The 18,086-nt window shown below is 41.5% G+C and overlaps 1 protein-coding gene across 2 annotated transcripts; it reads right to left on the bottom strand.

Annotated features, from left to right (window-relative positions):
• Nucleotides 1-3,444: 3,444 nt before the first annotated feature.
• On the bottom strand, nt 3,445-17,582 carry LOC135503603 (uncharacterized). 2 transcript variants are annotated; one of them, XM_064797231.1, is made up of 9 exons: nt 17,277-17,582; nt 9,767-9,873; nt 8,691-8,844; nt 8,398-8,491; nt 7,707-7,803; nt 7,150-7,350; nt 6,758-6,919; nt 5,963-6,229; nt 3,445-5,221 (listed from the first exon to the last, which is right to left on the bottom strand). In XM_064797231.1, the coding sequence occupies exons 2-9, from the start codon at nt 9,825-9,827 to the stop codon at nt 4,674-4,676; spliced, it is 1,584 nt and encodes a 527-aa protein (XP_064653301.1). In that variant the 5' UTR covers nt 9,828-9,873; nt 17,277-17,582; the 3' UTR covers nt 3,445-4,673. The 2 variants fall into 2 exon arrangements, with proteins under 2 accessions (XP_064653301.1, XP_064653302.1); XM_064797232.1 differs by lacking the exon at nt 5,963-6,229.
• Nucleotides 17,583-18,086: the final 504 nt, after the last annotated feature.

The raw sequence follows: 18,086 nt of genomic DNA, 5'->3' as shown, positions 1-18,086 counted from the left end.
CAGTCTCAAGTTGTGAAAGACAGGGGACTAATCCTCCTACTACACCAGTCTCAAGTTGTGAAAGACAGGGGACTAATCCTCCTATTACACCAGTCTCAAACTCTGAAAGACAGGGGGACTAATCCTCCTACTACACCAGTCTCATGTTGTGATAGACAGGGGACTAATCCTCCTACTACACCAGTCTCAAGTTGTGATAGACAGGGGAGTAATCCACCTGCTATGCCAGCTACAAGTTGAGAAAGACGAGACTATGCTTCAAGCCACACCAGCTACAAGTTGTTGTGAAAGACATTGGAATATTCCCCCAACCACACCAGCTGCAAGTTGAGAAAGACAGGAGGCTGTTCCTCCTGCTGCAACACTCAGAATTTGTGAAAGACGGGGGACGAATCCTCCTGCAACGCCAGCTGCAAGTTGGGAAGGACATGACAGGACGACCAATCCTCCTGCTACACCAGTCACCAGTTGTGAAAGACAAGGGACCAATCCTCCTGCTATGCCAGCTGCAAGTTGACAGGACAATTCCTCCTGTTACACCAGTCACCAGTTGTGAAAAACAACGGGGATGGATTCTCCCTGACACGCCAGCTGCAAGGTGAAGAAGACGGGTACTACCACACTAGCTACGGGCTGTGAGAGACGTTGAACCAAGTTGAGGAAAACAGCGGACTTCTCCTCCTGCTACATCAGTGACAAGTTGTGAACGATCAGAGGACCACTGCTCGTGAAGGACGATGGTTTAAACCTATTTCAAAAGTTGCAGGTTGTGGGAACCAGGGACTTATTCCTCCATTCCTCATGCTACACCAGCCACAAGTTGTGAATGATAGGGAACAGTCCTTCCTGTACGACATCATCTGTCGGCTATGAAAGACCAAGGACTGCACCTCCTGCTTAAAACGAGCTACAGGTTGTGAGAGGCATGGAACCAAGTTGTAAAAGACAGGGACAGTTCTTTCTGCTACACCAGACGCTATAGTTGTGAAAGACAGAACGTATGCAGCCGGATGTAAAAGACCAGGGTGAATCATGTTTCAATAGTGACAGATCGTGAAAATCAAGGTATCATTCCTCCTGCTTGTGAAAGACAGGGACTATCCTTTCTGCTACACCAGTCATCGGCTGAGAAGGCCAAGATACTACACACCCTACTTTACTATTAGTGGGTATTGCGATACATGATACCAAGATGTAAAAGACAGGAACTGTTCCTCCTGCTATTCTAGTGTCTCGTTAAGAAAGACAAAACGCTGTTCTCCCCGGATGTGAAAGACCCTGGTTTAAACCTTTCTGCCCTTGGTTGTATAAGACCATGGACTCAGTTTCCCAACTCGCAAGCTACTGGTTGTGAGAGACAAGGGAACACCCTAAAAAAGACATCGGACACATTCTCCTGCTACACCTGTTACAAGTTGTAAACGACAGAAGACGCAGCCACTGGTCGTCCTATTTCAACAGCGACAGGTTGTGAGAGCCAGGGTCTTATTCCTCCGGACCCACACATTTTGGGAAAGGCAGGGGACTATCCTTACTTCTAAACCAGCAATGTAACTTCCTACTTCACCAGCTACGAGCTGTGAGAGACAGGGGACTACGTTGTGAAAGTCGGGGACGGTTGTTACAGACGGTTTCTCCTGCTACAGTGGACGCTAGTTGTGAGAGACAGAACGCTATGGGACTGGTCGTGAAAGACCGGAGTTCATATTGATTTCACCAGCAAATGTTGTGAGACCCTGGGGATTATGCCTCCTGTTACACAAGCCACAAACTGTGAAGGACATAAGACTATCCTTCCTGCCAAACAGGTGATTGGCTGTGAAAGATCGGGTACCGAACCACCCACTTCGCTAGCTGCGGGTTGTGAGAAACGGGGTACCAAGTTGAGAACCGCGGACTAATCATCCTGCTACACCAGTCACAAGTCGTGAAGGACAGGGGACAAAGTCACTGGTGTTAAAGACCGGGCATAAAACCTCCCCCCTCACTTTTTTTGACTTGTTCGATACAAAGGATAGAAGTTATGAGTGCAAGGGACACTGCCTCCTGCTGAGACCAGACGCGAGCTGTGAAAGACAAGGCGCTGTGCCAACAAATGTAAAAGACCGGTGTTTATCCTCCTGTTTTGAGTGTGACTGGTTGTGAGAACCAGGGGATTATTTCTCCTACTACTCGAGCAACAAGCTCTAAAAGACATGCGACTATCATTCCTGCCAAACTGGTGATTTCCTGTGAAAGACCAGGACCAAACGTTCTATCCTCTCTAGCTGCGCGTTGTGAGAGACACGGGACATATTTGATGACCACAGCGGACTATCCTTTGCCTCACCAGTCGTAAGTTGTGAACGACAGGGGCAATGCCACTGGTCGTCCTATTTCAACAGCGACAGGTTGTGAACCCAAGAGGATTATTCCTCCTGCTACACCAGCAGTCACAAGCTGTGAAAGACGGGAGACTATCCTTTCATCGTCGCCTTTCACAGCACAATATTTGGCTGAAGTTGCAGGCGGTCTTTCACGAAACAGGAGGTACATGTATTTTCCCCGGGTTTTCACAAGATGTGGCTGGTGAAGCAGGACGTATATTCCCCTGCTGTCCTTCACAACGTGGTCGCCAGTCTCTCACAACCGGTAGCAGTGTGACACGAGCAATCGAACTTTGTCTTTCACAACATGCAACTGGTGAAGCAGGAGTAATAGTCTGCAGTCTTTCACATCTTCGTCCCTCAACACCAGTGTCTTGTGAAGCAGGAGAGAGATAGTCCTCTGTCTTTCACAACATTAGTCTTGTGTAGTAACTAGAAAATTAGTCCCCCTGTCTTTCCCAAGATGTGGCTGGTGGAGCAGGGGGTATAGTTCCCTGTCTTTCACAACTTTACGATGGTGTGGAAAGACGTTTAATACTTAAGACTGGTGTCGCAGAAGGATTAGTCCCCTTGTCGTTCACATCTTGTGACTGGTGTAGCCTGAGGATTAGTCCCCCTGTCTTTCACGACTTGAGACGCCTTTCACAACTTGAGACTGGTGTAGCAGCTAGGTCAATGATTCCCCCTGTCCTTTCCGACTTGATACTGGTGTAGCAGGTGGATTACTCACCTGTCTATCAACTTGAGACTGGTGTAATAGGAGGATTAGCCCCCTGTCTTTCACAGCATGAGACTGGTGTAATAGGACGATTAGTCCCCTGTCTTTCAACATGAGACTGGTGTAGCAGGAGGATTAGTCCCCTGTCTTTCACAATTTGAGACTGGTGTAATAGGAGGCTTAGTCCCCCTGTCTTTCGCAGCTTGATACTGGTGTAGCAGGAGGATTAATCCCCCTGTCTTTCACAACATGAGACTGGTGTAGCAGGAGGATTAATCTTCCTGTCTTTCACAACTTGATTTGCCAAATATCTCCGCTGAGGAATGAAATGACAACTACATGTAATTTAAACTTCCTGTATATTGATAACTTACAAAAATGGATGATTTCAATTGTTTACTAAATTAACTGTACCGTCTATAAGTAATTAAAAATATTTTGAAATGACTAAAAAAACTCAGCTACATGTAATTAGACGTATTAAACAACATAGTCATCAGCAGGGACAACGTAGAAGGTGGTTGAATATTCCCCCACGTAGTCGAATTCTCATGTTTCCCGAACAGTGCTAAGTTAAACAACCACAGGTGTTGCAAACGTTAGTTCCATTGGTGAATTTTTTAAAGATATGTAAACCCCACCCGTCACCTCAATTTATTGGTGGAGTCCCAGTGTTCATACAATTCCATTTTCAAGCAAAAACTGATTTGTCTCCAAGATCAGTGAGGCACCTTCATTTTTCCGTAACAGTGGGCACTCCTTACTATTCTCATACATGTAAGCCATTGATATTATGCTTTATTAAAAATAAAAGGAAATTTGAGGTTTCGGCAGTCGGTTTGGAAAAAAAACTGACTTTCGCATTCAATAACTTTGTACAAATGGGTTGCATGTGTCCTTCACAAATGACTATAAAAAATAAATAACTTAATCTCAGAAATGAATATATACATAACGTACAGACACTGAAGACGTGCTCGTTCAGTGCCGCTGTACTCTGCCGGCCTGGTCGCAGCATAGGCAACCAATGATGATTCCATTCGAGTGATTATCAAATGAATACCGTCATCATCAGGCTATCAGTTCAGTTGCACAAGTATCTGTCATTTGTTTGAAGGGAACAATGGATACTAACGATTCTATGACACTTATTGACCACTTGTCTGCTTCCTTTTCCAGGCAAACCTCGTGCGTATAAAAAGCAACAGGAATTCATTCGCCGTCATGCGACCTTTCTTTTCTAGTCAACTAAACCGACGAGACGGTCGCAACTACGAAAAGCACATCCACCAAAGATGGAGGTCTGGTGTCCTTCAAATTCATGGTCCGGCCAGCCGACTGTGTCGCCTGGTAGCCTCTACCATTAATGGTCATCGTCGCCAGGCAACTTTTCATTCTTCATCACGGAAAGTTAACTCATCGATTTCATTTTCCGCATTAGTACTCTTCTATATATCACGGTAATCTTGATAGCTTTCGAACATGACCTGCCCTCTTAACCAGAGAACACGTACATGGAGACAGCCAACGCCTTATTTCAACTTCTTCAAAAAATATACATGTATCAAATATCGGAGCGCATTCCTTGATCACACCATTGAACATAAGGCTATATCCTTGGTTTCTGACATTGAGCCTCCCTTCACAATCTGATTCCCCGGTAAACTTATAGTATGTGGCGTAAACGTCCGATATATCAAGGGATAGTACTGCGGCCACGCCCCGCTGGCGGCAGTCTTTTCTACGGGGCAGAGTGTATGAAGTGTCGTGGAAGAGTCATCAGGCTCTTCCAAATCAATCACCGCGTTGGGCAAAGTCGGTTCAGGATCTCCTTTTCTCCTGATGTCACCATTTGGTGGTTTCGAGTTCGAGTGGGCAATGGCATGTCCGCCATTAGCCATCCAGCCGCCTTGCGGCGGTGCCCCGGAGTCGTCTTCGAGGTCATCAGGAGGCGGGACGCTCGGAGGTTTTTCCGGCGCCTCGCCATCAGGATTGTCCTCCTCTCCACCACCTTCTCCTTGAGCACCAGAATTCGCTTCGATCCTATTTTTCTGCTGCCGCTTGATCAGACAGCCCACCACCAATATTATGATGAATACGACCAGTATTGCCACAATCACTGAAACGATCGGGATACCTGCAACAGAAGTAGAAAAACCAAATATCATTTTGTGTCAGGTATGCCATCATATTGCAAAGAAAGTTCGAAAATTGGACAATTTGAAATCTTAACCTTGAGAGAAGCTACATGTAGTATCATACTAGATTTACCGGAAGAAACATTTTTAATTTTGATTGAAGACTTCATTTATGGTAAACTACGGGAGGTTGTAGTCAAAAGCATTTTGATTAAAATATTATTGCCCAGCAGAATAAAAAATGATGTTAAAATCTACATGTAGCAAGCACAACATAAGTAAAACTAGATGTCTGGTGCAACTACTATATTTACTACAAAATCAGCCACCGAATTTTTTCTTTTTCTTCGAGGACACAGCCAATTCGTTTGATTCAAGCTTCTTACGAAAAGAGGTTGTACGAAACTCTGATACTTTGATCCTGCTACGGCAACAAGGTAGAATTAGTCAATGTAAGCTGATACCTGAATATCAACCGCAACGGCAGTTACTATGCGGATGTCTTCACAATCACATCTCTACTACCTTCGTTAATACCGCGGTTGTGCGACTAGGTTATGAAAGAACCAAGTGACGTATGTGTTAGATATGTACTGTCCTCTCCAACGACAGTATTCCGAGGACAGTATATGGTTTTAATTTCTAAGTTTCAAAAATATTTTTGGCAGAGTCAAATGGTATGCCTTCGTAATCAGAATAGAGCGACAACAGCAAGAATTAAAAGCACAGCAAAAACTGACCTGTTGTCTCCCACGAGTTTGAACTCGAGCCTGTTTCCCCTGGTCGCTGAGATGGTAGAGGTTTCTGGGTGGTGATGGTGGTGGATGGCTGGGTGGTGAATGGCTGAGTGGTGGTGCTGGAATCACAGGTACCCGCCCCGCAAGCTACCGTAGATGAAATACTAGGTGTCGTACTAATCGAGTAACTAGGTGTGGAAATACTAGGCGGTATAGCGGACGAGGCAATGGTGGTTGGTACTGTTGGTGTAGATGCTGAGGTTGAAGACACTATGGGAGTACAGTTGGATGAAAACAGAGAGGACACTAAACTACAAGGTGTGCTTGTAATCGGAGAACTATTCGGTGAAGGTGGGATGTGAGACAATGCTTCTGATGAAATGCTCGTAGACTGTTGCGGTTGAGGAATTGGAGTCACCGAAAATATGTGCAGACTACTGCTTGGACTGTCCCGAGTTGTTACAGCCGAACTAGAAGCAGATATTAAGCTTGATGCCAATTCTGAAGTTCGATGTCCTGAGGTAATAGAAATCTCTGCGGATGTTTGGAAGAGAGAAGTAGAAGACAGCGATGATACGGATGAGGAATACAGCGATTGCACGAAATCAGTTGAAGAAGATGGCGTGACTGATGTTGAGATAAGGCTAGGAGAGGTGGTTGCAGTCTCAGAGGATAATGAATCCAGGATGGCCGGCGAGGAAGAAACGCCCGAGGTCGAGGAAGGTGTAAGAATGATACTAGTTGTCTGAAGAGGAGGTTCGACAGTTGAGAAGGAGTAATTTCCACTTTCACTCGTACCTGGGCCCGCCGAAGTAACCATTTCTGTAGTTGGCGACACCGTGGTCGTGGTCGTGATCGTGGTCGTGGTCGTGGTCGTGGTCGTGGTCGTCAGTTTGGTTGTTGTTTTAGCTGTTGTTGTTGTTGTTGTGGGTGGAATACTGGTGGTAGTAGTTCTGTTATCTGGAAAGACGACAAAAATTCCTTTTTGTAAGACTTCTGTTTAAAAGGGATGGCGTTGCAGTTGGGGAGATCATGGACCTACAAAATGACGTTGCAGTTGCTTGCTGGCGTGTCAAGGATGCGAGTGAGGATCCTGTTAATGATGTTTTGAAGAAATGGAACTCATTCTACCGTTACTTAGTGATCGAAGATCACTTTTAAACAACTGGTTTCATTCTACATTTACTTACCAATGCATAACGTACAGTTGTAATCTCTATCAGCACCTTTACAAGCATCTCCACCGTTGTCTGGAAGGGGGTTATCACAAGTCCTGGTCCGGCTCCGGGAGGTTCCAACCGTGATATGAGTAGCCGGGCAGGTGGTCGGGCACGTACCACAGTTTGTGCCACATACTGCCCAAGCGGACCATGCTGACCATCCACCATCGACTGAAACAGATACATCCTTATGTACAACTCTCTTGATACCATGTATAGCCTATAAACTGACCCCATCCATTCTTGCACTGTTAAACTAGAAGTAGGAATTCACCCAAACCCATTGCCCAAACCAAAGGTCTATTGACATTGAGGTGTTTGGCCCGCCCGTCACGTGTACCTTTGACCGCCAATGCTAATGAAAATCCCTATATATTATCAAAACGAAGTGTTTAGAAGTCCACGTGAAAGCATCCCATCTATCACCGTTAGTGTGTCGGTATTCCTCAATAAAAAAGTGTTTCTGCGTTGGCCGTTATGAAATCAGTATGGCCATCTCGATCGAGGTCAACCAAATCAGTACTTACTTTTTACAAAGTAATGTTTAATCAAGTTTGGCCATCTAAAACGACAGCTGCAGTTAAACTCGGACTTTTTACCAGTATCTGGATTTTCAATATACATCTGAAAGAATAAGGGTGGAATGTTAACCGGATAAAAGTAAAAGTTACTGAAAGACTCTTCCCAGCCAATCCACTATCAACAACTGCCTCGGTATCGAGTATTGGATCTTCTCGATCGGACCAATAATGGTTAATCAGTTCTCGGTCTTCAGCGTTTGCACTGTACGTTGATGGATTATACTATCCAGAGGCTATTGCTCATCGAAGGCGGGATATGCATTTTTAAGGTTTCCAACGTTTTTTTGGCTCGTTGTTCGATCCGTCTGAGGCCAAAGGAAAGGTTCATCGCAAGCTCTTGGCAACTTGGGTGGGGACCTTAAATGCCTAAGCACCGCCGGGTACAAGACATCGCAGCAGTGTGCGTCTCATTCAAAGGGCAAAGGAAAAGAAGTAGCTTGCACAGTGTTGCAAATAGTTCATCACGAAAGATTTAGAAGTACTTCTTCCCTCTTTCCTACATGTATCAAGCAGTTTTGAATTGGACATTGGCATTTAGCTCTGTTTAACGTGAAGATAATGGTGCTGTGATTCTTGAATCATAGCAAAGTTACGCTAAGGTTAGCCCCTTACTCGGCCAGTTCTTCCTAATATTTACCTTATCCAGCGTCCAAACGTAGTTATTTTGCAAAAGTAGCTGGAGTTGTCTTACCATACCAAACTTAGTGTCACCAACCTCGAAGACATCAACACTGGAATGCAATGAACATGATGCTGGACGAATACTTCGTAAATGAATGCATTTTTTCTCAACAGTAACAATTGTGAAGCCGCCTAAAACCAAGTCGTGTTTGACATATCATAACAAGCATGAAGATTGTACAGATTCATCTATGCACTTACATACCAACACGATAATAACTAGGTTAAAATCCAATGTCATCTAATTACCTTCCTTCTTGAAAGCTTGTCGGCGTCCGTTTCAACAGTTCCCACGTTGTGGAAGAATTCTTCAGACCCGACACCATGACTGATATGTTACCAGCAGTAGCAGATCCGGGGTCTTTTGATGTGATTATCGTCAGCTTATAGCCGATGGAGTGACCTACAGAGTGTGGGCAGACAACAAAGTTAGCCATGGCGATAATGACGGCATGAGGGATGTTCCCTCTATGATATGAGATGTTAAGTATCAACATGACAGCCCGACAATTTCTACTTCAACATATCCTTGTAGCGCCTTTGATACTATGAACGTTTAGCAATTTCATACTTTTCATTTTTGCTACTATTGACAGTAGTGTACACATAAAATTTCTATCATATATCAAAATACTTTCTTATTCACCAAATGTTGTCTTAAACTATAATATTGCTAGCTGTCATTAGACTTGTTTGCCATGTGGATCAATGATCTTATTCAACATTTTTCAAGCACAAGTAACACTAGACGACACTTTAGTTTTTTGTCGACGAAACGGTTTTCATGAAAATTAGCCTAATATCGTTCTGCTGCATCGTCACAGAACTAAAAGAAGTTGGATTTCAATGCAAGTTGTTATCTAATTGCCAAATGTAAACTCTTATGACAAATTGAATGAGTCATGGTTAATCAGATATCTGTCTGCGTCGAATTTTTGGCCACTCCGATTCCAGACGAGTCAAACCTTCTGCTTAGAAAAAAGATTATTTGTGTTGTTCAGAAAGTGGAATATTCATAAGGTTGTGGGAAATGATAACTTTAAAATCATATTAGATTCCGTTCCTTTTTAATCCTACATGTAGATACAAAGTGAAAGCGCTTCTGCTTAACTTAAAATTGTTTGTTTGTGATCCTAGATGAACGAAAGTGCTTCTGCTTTTTTAGGGGCCTATAAGACGAACTTTGAATTCAAAATCGATTTCTTTCTCTGCTTCTTCAACTAGAATATGTTTGTAAACGCCTGTCCGTGTGCTTTAGTGAAGGGGAATATCTCCTAGGGTTTGGAAAAAGACAACTTCAAATTCAAATGAAATTTTTTTCCTACCAAATCTCCACCTTGTGGCTTGTAGCACCATAAACAACAGCAGTTCAAGCAATCTTTGCATGGTTACACGTATGACGTCACGACGTCCTCATTGATGATTCGTCTGCCTGTAAGTATAAGACAAGTTCCTGGTTCTGAGATAGGGAATCAATTTTCTAATATTTACTTTTTTCTGGAGTAGGTGCTGTCCCAAAGACAAGTGCGGTTCGGCTGTTTCATCTTCTTCTTCTTCTTAGCATTTGATTTTCTGTTTTATGGCTATACTTCACAACCAGGCCTATGTCTCTCATAAACCAGGGTGTTTTCGCTTGAGGCCGGAATGCTGGGAAATGGTTTCTAATACAATTCATATCTTTGTTTTTTCAAATTTAACTTTAGCGATATTTTTGAATCCCTGGTGTGGCTGAAGTAAATGTATGGTGCAGCCTGTGAACACGTGCAGGCTATCGATGTGCATCAACATGTCAACGTACTTAAACGAGAACATTTTATAAACAATCACTTCGTGGTTCAACCCAAAACGTTCACAGTTTTACCTCACGCCCATATTCAACATTGTGATGCACATAATAGAGTTTCCTGATATAAAGTTAACTGAATATTTCAACGACTGACTTCATAATGACTACGTGTAGTTGAAAATATCGATTCCTCTGGGACAATTGTGCATTATCGTGCGCTAGATTGTTAAATTAACCGAATGCTTTTGGTGGATCGTCAAGTGAGGTGTTGTTTGCATTCGGTCTTCCGCAGTATTAGTGTACCAAAAATAAAAAATAAAAGGCAAACGTGGAGGTTGAAAATCGCTCTTAATCCATTATTGATACAAGTATATTTTGTACTAGTGGCAAATTGAAGTTACTGGGTCAATTTGAAAATGAAATATCGTCGTTTTGTTGTACAACAGGCACCACCATTTGGCTAGAGCTTGACATCCTAAAGCAATGAGAACTCACCAACCAAATCTTCGGATAAGAAGACAAGAGTAGGAGTGAATACCAGAAGAGTACTACTGCAACATGATGGTTTAAGCCATCAAAAGTGCAAGGGATTTTCGCCATTGTCTTCCTGTCACTGGCAGCTTCCAACAAGGTTTCACCAAGACCAGCCCCGCATTATCAACATCAGAGAAGTTGAGTTGTCACTGTCCAATCTCGTCGTCTCACGTTGTGGCATTCAACTGGTCATTGCATATGATAGAAACATTTTTCTGATTGATCTGGCCAAAGGAACTTTGCTGATCTCTTGTCACTAAAACTATAAGATAATAATGTAACACAGGCAGGGGCAGCCGGCTTTAGTTGAAACCGTGAAAGAGATATACATGTACTCTGTTTCTTCAGCATTGGTCCAAAGGCCTACCCTGACGATAATCTAGTGTTGTGCAACGCCACTATCTTTTGGTAAATGTGATCTGGTCACATTCCTGCGTTGATCTAGGGACTTATGGTCAGAACGATATGAAAACACTTGAACACAGTGAATGTTTCCACTGTGACTAATAATTTATAAGTTATCGATCTGACGCAACATGCCTACTTTCACAGCTCTAAATGGGAAAACCTGCTAATTACTGGGTTATATTTTTAATTGATTCAAATCGTCCGAATCATCATAATTGAAAATATGTCAACCTGATGCATAAAAACGTATTCGGTTAGAACAATAAAATGCCAGTAACTTATTCGATTTATTTAACCAATCGTGTTTGATTTTATTTTAAAACGACAATGGATGTTGAGTTAAAATACGTCAAATACTGATATTGAATATCTGCTAAAAGCAGCTGATGTTGTTCTTGTGCAATTACAGACCGCGATATTCAATCAATTCATTTTAGTGTTATTTTTGTATTGAAGTTTAGCTCAGACTGATAACTAAAACACGAGTGACTTATTGAGCAGTCGTTCATCATTAAATCGTTACTTCTGACATCTCAGCTTGCAGAAATCAGATCAACGTGGACACGTATCACTGCTACCAGTTTTGGGCCATGCTTCACGTATGCAACGTACGCAATAGAGGATTTGGACGCTAGCTTGCGTACGCTTAACTTTACCATTTTGGCGTACAGGGGAGGGGGGGAGTCTGATGAAGATCGGGAAAATGTTCAAGACCCGTCAACCACAGATCAAGTGAGCGAATGAGTGCGTGATTGAAATTGCTTTACAAAGATATGATGCGCTGCGTTTTTTAGTATTGTAATTCTGCTACTCATGAGACCGTAATTTTTATCCGCCAAGCGTACAGAACGACCGAGGAGAGTAAAATAGATATCATATTGATCAGACTGCGACGGACACTTGAGTGGGCCCCGGTTCCCATCTGTCGATGAAATGCATGTGCACCCTGGAGAATCAACACCACATTTCTCGAGGAAAATGCCTCGGTTCGGCTCGATTCGAGGTATGATCCCCTGAAAATATCATCCTTATAATCCCGAAATCATCTCGCTAATTGTGATTTTGACACATAATTTTAGCATTTTCTGTAGTTTAGGGAAAGAGGACCTACGAAATAAGGATAAAATTATCAGGAAATCTTACATTGAACCAAGTCGAACCGAGGAATGCACTCGGGAAATGTGGTGCTGATCCTCCACAAAGCAATATAGGGGTAGTTGCTTGCTCGGTGCTTCTCGTCTCCGATATGTACCATACATTGATTGATGTTCCCAGAATTGCTGGGGAAGTGCATTGTTGAACGAAAATGCTGTCTAAAAGTAAAAATTTAACTGCTTCAAATTTATACTTAGCGGATAAATACATTTTTGTCTGTCATGGATCTGTCTATTATGTATTGTGAGATAAAGTTGCTTTTCTTACGGATGATTTGGAACGTTCTGTATACTCACGGTAACTTCGATATAACCTGTAGCTTGTTACAATGGACACGAATAACAAAGCTATTGAAATCTCATTATCCTTAGATTTGGTGCAAGCAAAGACTGACAATACAGGCCTTGCGCGGCACGGTGCACAGCTGATTTAAAGTTACTTACGTTTTCTTTCTAACGTGCATAGAATCCGAGACAATATATGGAAAGTGGATTATCAAAATAACGTCAGTTCTCGTACATCGAAATCTCAAATACCGCAGGGATATTTCAAACCAGGCTATTTGTCTAATAAACCGCTTACACAATCAACCATTGTTTCATCGCCACTATCATGATACACCACAGTAGCAAACGCCGGGAGAATGATGAAATACACATTTATGCAAACAGACTATAAGTGGAGATGATTTATTTAAGGGAGGTGCGCTTGTCGAGATTTCGGCTAACCTAACATTTTTGGGCTATGATATGATATACAATGTACATGTACATAGCCACTGGCAGATTCGAAACTTCTGGGTTTTTTACTATCGGAACTATTTTAAAAGAATGGACGCTGCATTGAAAATGAGGTACAGGAGACTACCCTACAGCTTCTAGCCATTTTTGTACATAGCATACTGCATTGTGCCATATGTACATGTACTCCAAAATCCATACAAGAATCATTTAGTGACATGCAGTGCGTATACTTCCGCCGTTGCCTTTATCAAAAACACATAATTTTTAAGTAAATTAATATAGGTTTTCCCTTTATAAAAGTTAAAACTATCAATGGTTCATTTTTCCGTGTTAATTGTTGATGGTCCTGTACTCATTGATGTCACATTCTGTCCACAAGTGGGCTTTAATTTTAGATGACTTGCACCATGACGTAGGGACATTTGCATCAAATTGCCATGGCAACATCAATGTTGGTTAAAGTAGTTGACATTTCGTCAGTTGAAACACAAAAAGTATCAAATATATCACGATTTTAGTTTATTTCAGTTGTCCGTGAATAAAAGTAATGAGCAATGTTCTCCATTATTGGCATCCATAAATTTTGTAGTCGTTTTGTAATAATGACATTTCAACTTTCGCAAGAAAAACGTGCAACTCTCTGTGGCTATCTAATACAACTGACCTCTTTTTAAGCCTTAATATGCCACATATTATCTTAAACCTAGTTTGAATTCTGATTCTGCTACCTGACCAAGAAATTAGCGGTCGAGAAAGATTTCAAAAATCGAGTGAGTGCACTTCAATTTGAGCTGATATTCACAACCAAAACTTTCCGTTGAGCACCAATGAACATATTGTCAACTTGGTCCAAGGAGTTCGATTTCAGGACACGTTGCCATAGTTACACGGAAGTATAAACAATGGCAGAGGTACTTGAAATGACACCAATATGTCATATGGAGTGGTCATGTCCTTCTCTTACGTACAAAATATCACTGATGAACTTGCCACATACATGTATAGTGCTGTGTATGAAGGAAGAATAACTTAATTATAGTTACCAATAGGGTATCTATGAATAACTTCAGTATTTCAGAGAATTTCAGCAGCTTTTTCACGATACAAGTGTATGTTGAAAGTCTATTTAGACACATGCACCAACCAGACCCTGAAAAAGTTTCTGCAATAACTAATACGCTAATAAAGCCCTTTTGTTCGGACAAGATTCATACCTCGGATTTTCGAGATTTAGCCATTTTGATACAAACGCCTTAAGATTCAACTTCCACCAAACTTTTACCTCACTCAGTGGCAGGTCTTTTTGCTAGTAAGAACCCGTACTGGACGAACTTCTCTATTTTTTATGATATGTTATTTTATGACCACATTTCTTGCATCATATCTATAATCACTTTTCAGATATGCTCTGGTATAAAAGCTACAAATATTCGCCGACGCCATTGACTAGACAGCCTAGGAGCCTCTACAACAGGGGCTGCAACTCTGATCAGTCAAAAAAGCTCTTGAACAGAAAAAAAGACCTTTACTTTTAGGCCAGGTGTCTACAAGTGCGAATAATAAGAGAGCATTGCTGTCTCACACGCAATGGTGACCGGAATGTTGCATCCCTATACCATGCAATCACTAGAAACTGTATCAGAACAAACAACCAATAGACCAACACGATTACGTTACTCTTTCCGATGCAATCGTACTTGTATTCCCATTACCAACTGGCCGCTTTATTTCATGTCAAAGTGCTCAGTTATCGATCGGAAAACGAGAAGTCCCGACTGATCGTCGTTATGGTGATAAGAATGTTTGGGCGCGGGGTCAAGGTCAGATGGTTTGGTGAGGTGCGGTGAAAGCATTTTCATGCTTTCATTCTGCCTTTGTCTACATAATCTGCATGATATCATGTACACTGTGTGATCTTGCCCTCCGGCCGTTGACTGGCATAATCTGACATTCTCGGCCTGTTATGTCTGTCAGTCGGTTTCTAAATCATGTATTTCGATAAATCTGGGAACGACGAACGCTGTAGGAAGAACACAGCTCACTGTCACTGGCAAAAACGTTCAACGAATTATGCAAATAAGTCGCTTCCAGCTCTAGTGTTGCCTGGTTTATGTCAAACAAAACATGGCATTTGAAGAAGCGCCTCTACAACAAACCTGTTTCATTTTTTATATTCAAAAAGTAATCTCCCTTTCATGATTAAAATACATGTAGTCGTTTTTGGTTTTCTTAGTTCTTGTTCGCGTAGATTCATTTTGACATTAAAAATAAATCTCACTTTCATAATAAAACTAATCGCTTTAGTGTTTTTGTTTAGTTCTTGGACATGTATTTTACTATTTTTTTGATGGTTATCATGCTCGAGAATAGACACCAACGCCTCATGAATAATCTATAATCGCATACATTTTGCATCGAAAATCCACAAGACCCACCTAAGGCATTCCCACACCATCATACAGGCCTATACTACCATCGTAGCACTTTGAAGTATTGTGTATTAAATCAATATGACACGAAGCTATTTATAAACTAAGTCTATCAATAACTGATAATCAGCCTCTTTAGGCCTTGAACCCTTCGTGTCAAATGCTAACTTGTCGAGGATCATACCATTAGCTTTTCATTGGGCATAGGATATACCTGTACTAGTGCATTGCCAATAGCAATAACACAAAAGCGTAGCCATCGCTTTCACGTTGGCCAAGCGAACCCCTCCATATTAAAAGACAAATGAAGCTAATGTCACAGATTGTTTACCATGTAATTGTTAATGATTTATGAACAGTCACCAAAACACTTTTAAAACTTGGTCAATATAAGTTTCGGTCTCAGTCGGATATGGCATCGCTTCCATTGTTCGTTACCGCATTCATATTTTTTACTTTGAAATCAGGCAGAAAGAAATTTCGAAACGAAATCCTCTAATTTGACGATACCACTTTATCAAGCAATGTTGTTTACCAAAGCAGTAGAACGTAGCGATACGTACACCCGTTTGGTAAGCACGAATCAGTAGCCCAGGTCAGAAGCTCATCCCACCAATCCGGTGCATTCACCAGATATCAACCAATCACAAGGCGCTTCTGGGGACTTCCGGTCACTTCTGCTTTCAAACGGCAGGGTTGAATAGCAATGTATCTTTGTCTCCATTCGGATGCAAGGAGTTAACAATGAGTGCCTAGGACATTTATGTTCGATGTATTGTGACGGTATGAAATATTGTACTCCCGGACTCATCGAAGAACTATCCGGAATAGAAGCGACAATCGAAACATCGATAAAACATGTTCATACATGCAGATGAAACCATTACTGAAGATGAAGGCCTCTCTCAGAAATCTACGTCCATTGACTCACTTCAGAAGATATTACAAGAACATAAGGCAAGTGCAGTATATACATCAACTTGGAAGCTGAATGATCAGAATTGACTTCATGTCTTGGGTTGATTGAAAGTTTTAGATCTGGTCCTCCGGTAGCTAGTTCATGGTGTCTTTCATCAGTCCTTGGCCATGTGACAGAGAAGTTCGTTACATTTACACGTCAAAGAAAGCAAATCCTTCAGAATTGCTCAGAAGGAATGCGAATCGAATTCATCACTACTTTAACATGTATGTTGCGATGAATCTTTGTCAAAGAGCTAAGCTTAGCAATCGGCCTGTCCGTGAGTGGAGTTTTTGTTTTATATATTCCAAAAAGAAAAGTTGAACGGAGGAAGACGAGAACAAGATTATGGACATAGACGTCAGCGTGTAATGGATGGATTGACATTACTGATCGGGGTCTGGTTGTTCACCACAAGTTTTTAACTTGGCGTTGACTTTAACCTGGCGTTTTCTCCTTCAGTAGAGCACGTGATACACTACGATAAGTGAAAGTCAACGTCAAGTTTTGGACCTACCTTATTTTTAACAAGCGAAGTTGACTTGAGATCGAGAGTTTTGTATGAGGACTTACATGTATGTTGTGATATTATCTGTTTAGTAAATCATATGATAGTGATCAGTAAGGGAACTATTTAATTCAAGAGAATGAAAAGTGTTTTTATGGAAAAATACTGATCGTCTTGGTACATGTATCTTTAGATTACCATGTACCTGCAAGACTGTAGAGAAGTGAATTCCTTAGTTCATTTTCAATGTGCGGTGAGAGTGGGTATAAAAAACAGGTAAAATAGAAATTTGAAAAGGTTATGGTTAAACATACCTGAATGTGTAATACTTTGAGTAACGAGATTTCCAGTTCAATACTGCATTGTTGACTTCGTATCTCCATGGTAATACTGTACATTTCAATACATCCAGTGTTTTCACGTATTTAAAATAAATCCAACTAAGACGAACTAAGACGACATCTTCCTGAAATATCTAGACGATTTCCCGTTTTAGTAACAAAATGTCACCGGGTATATTTCACTTTATTAATCAGTGAGGAACCAACACTGCGAATGATTAATTTTACTTTCCAAGTCGACAGTTGAAGATATCGATCTTATATACACCGTGCGTTGTATTTTCATTTGGCAGGCGTTCGTTCAACGAATGCACGAATAACAGGAGCCTCTATTCCATTTATATTTCGCTCGCTCCAATATACGGGTACTGCACGATGAGATTTTCATATGCCGTATGTTGTGGTTGTCAACGCTAAACAGAACGTTGCTAACCACGTGACTTTGAAGTCGAGTAAAATCCATACGGTTGTTGGGAAACATTTGAATTTGTTTTGAAACTTAATATTATTTTCATGAATGCGACACTATTCATTCAGTAGACTGAGGGTGATATAGTAAAAAGCAACCGGTCCTCACAAATGAAATAAAACAAAATGAAAATATTCTTAACCGTTTTGATTTGTTTTCCTTTCCAATAGAGGTTGGAGATTGCATATAAATGATTGCTTTAATAGAAAGGAGTATTTGAGCCCAAATTCTATTCCTAACACCTCAAACGAGATATATTTTTAGGTGCAGTCTACCGAGAATCTGCTTTCGACACATTTTTATACCAATCCATG

Source organism: Lineus longissimus, chromosome 2 (assembly GCF_910592395.1).
Source record: "Lineus longissimus chromosome 2, tnLinLong1.2, whole genome shotgun sequence".
NCBI classification, from domain to species: domain Eukaryota; kingdom Metazoa; phylum Nemertea; class Pilidiophora; order Heteronemertea; family Lineidae; genus Lineus; species Lineus longissimus.
The sequence above is the reverse complement of the archived record's forward strand: the minus strand, read 5'-3'. Positions and strand labels throughout refer to the sequence as shown.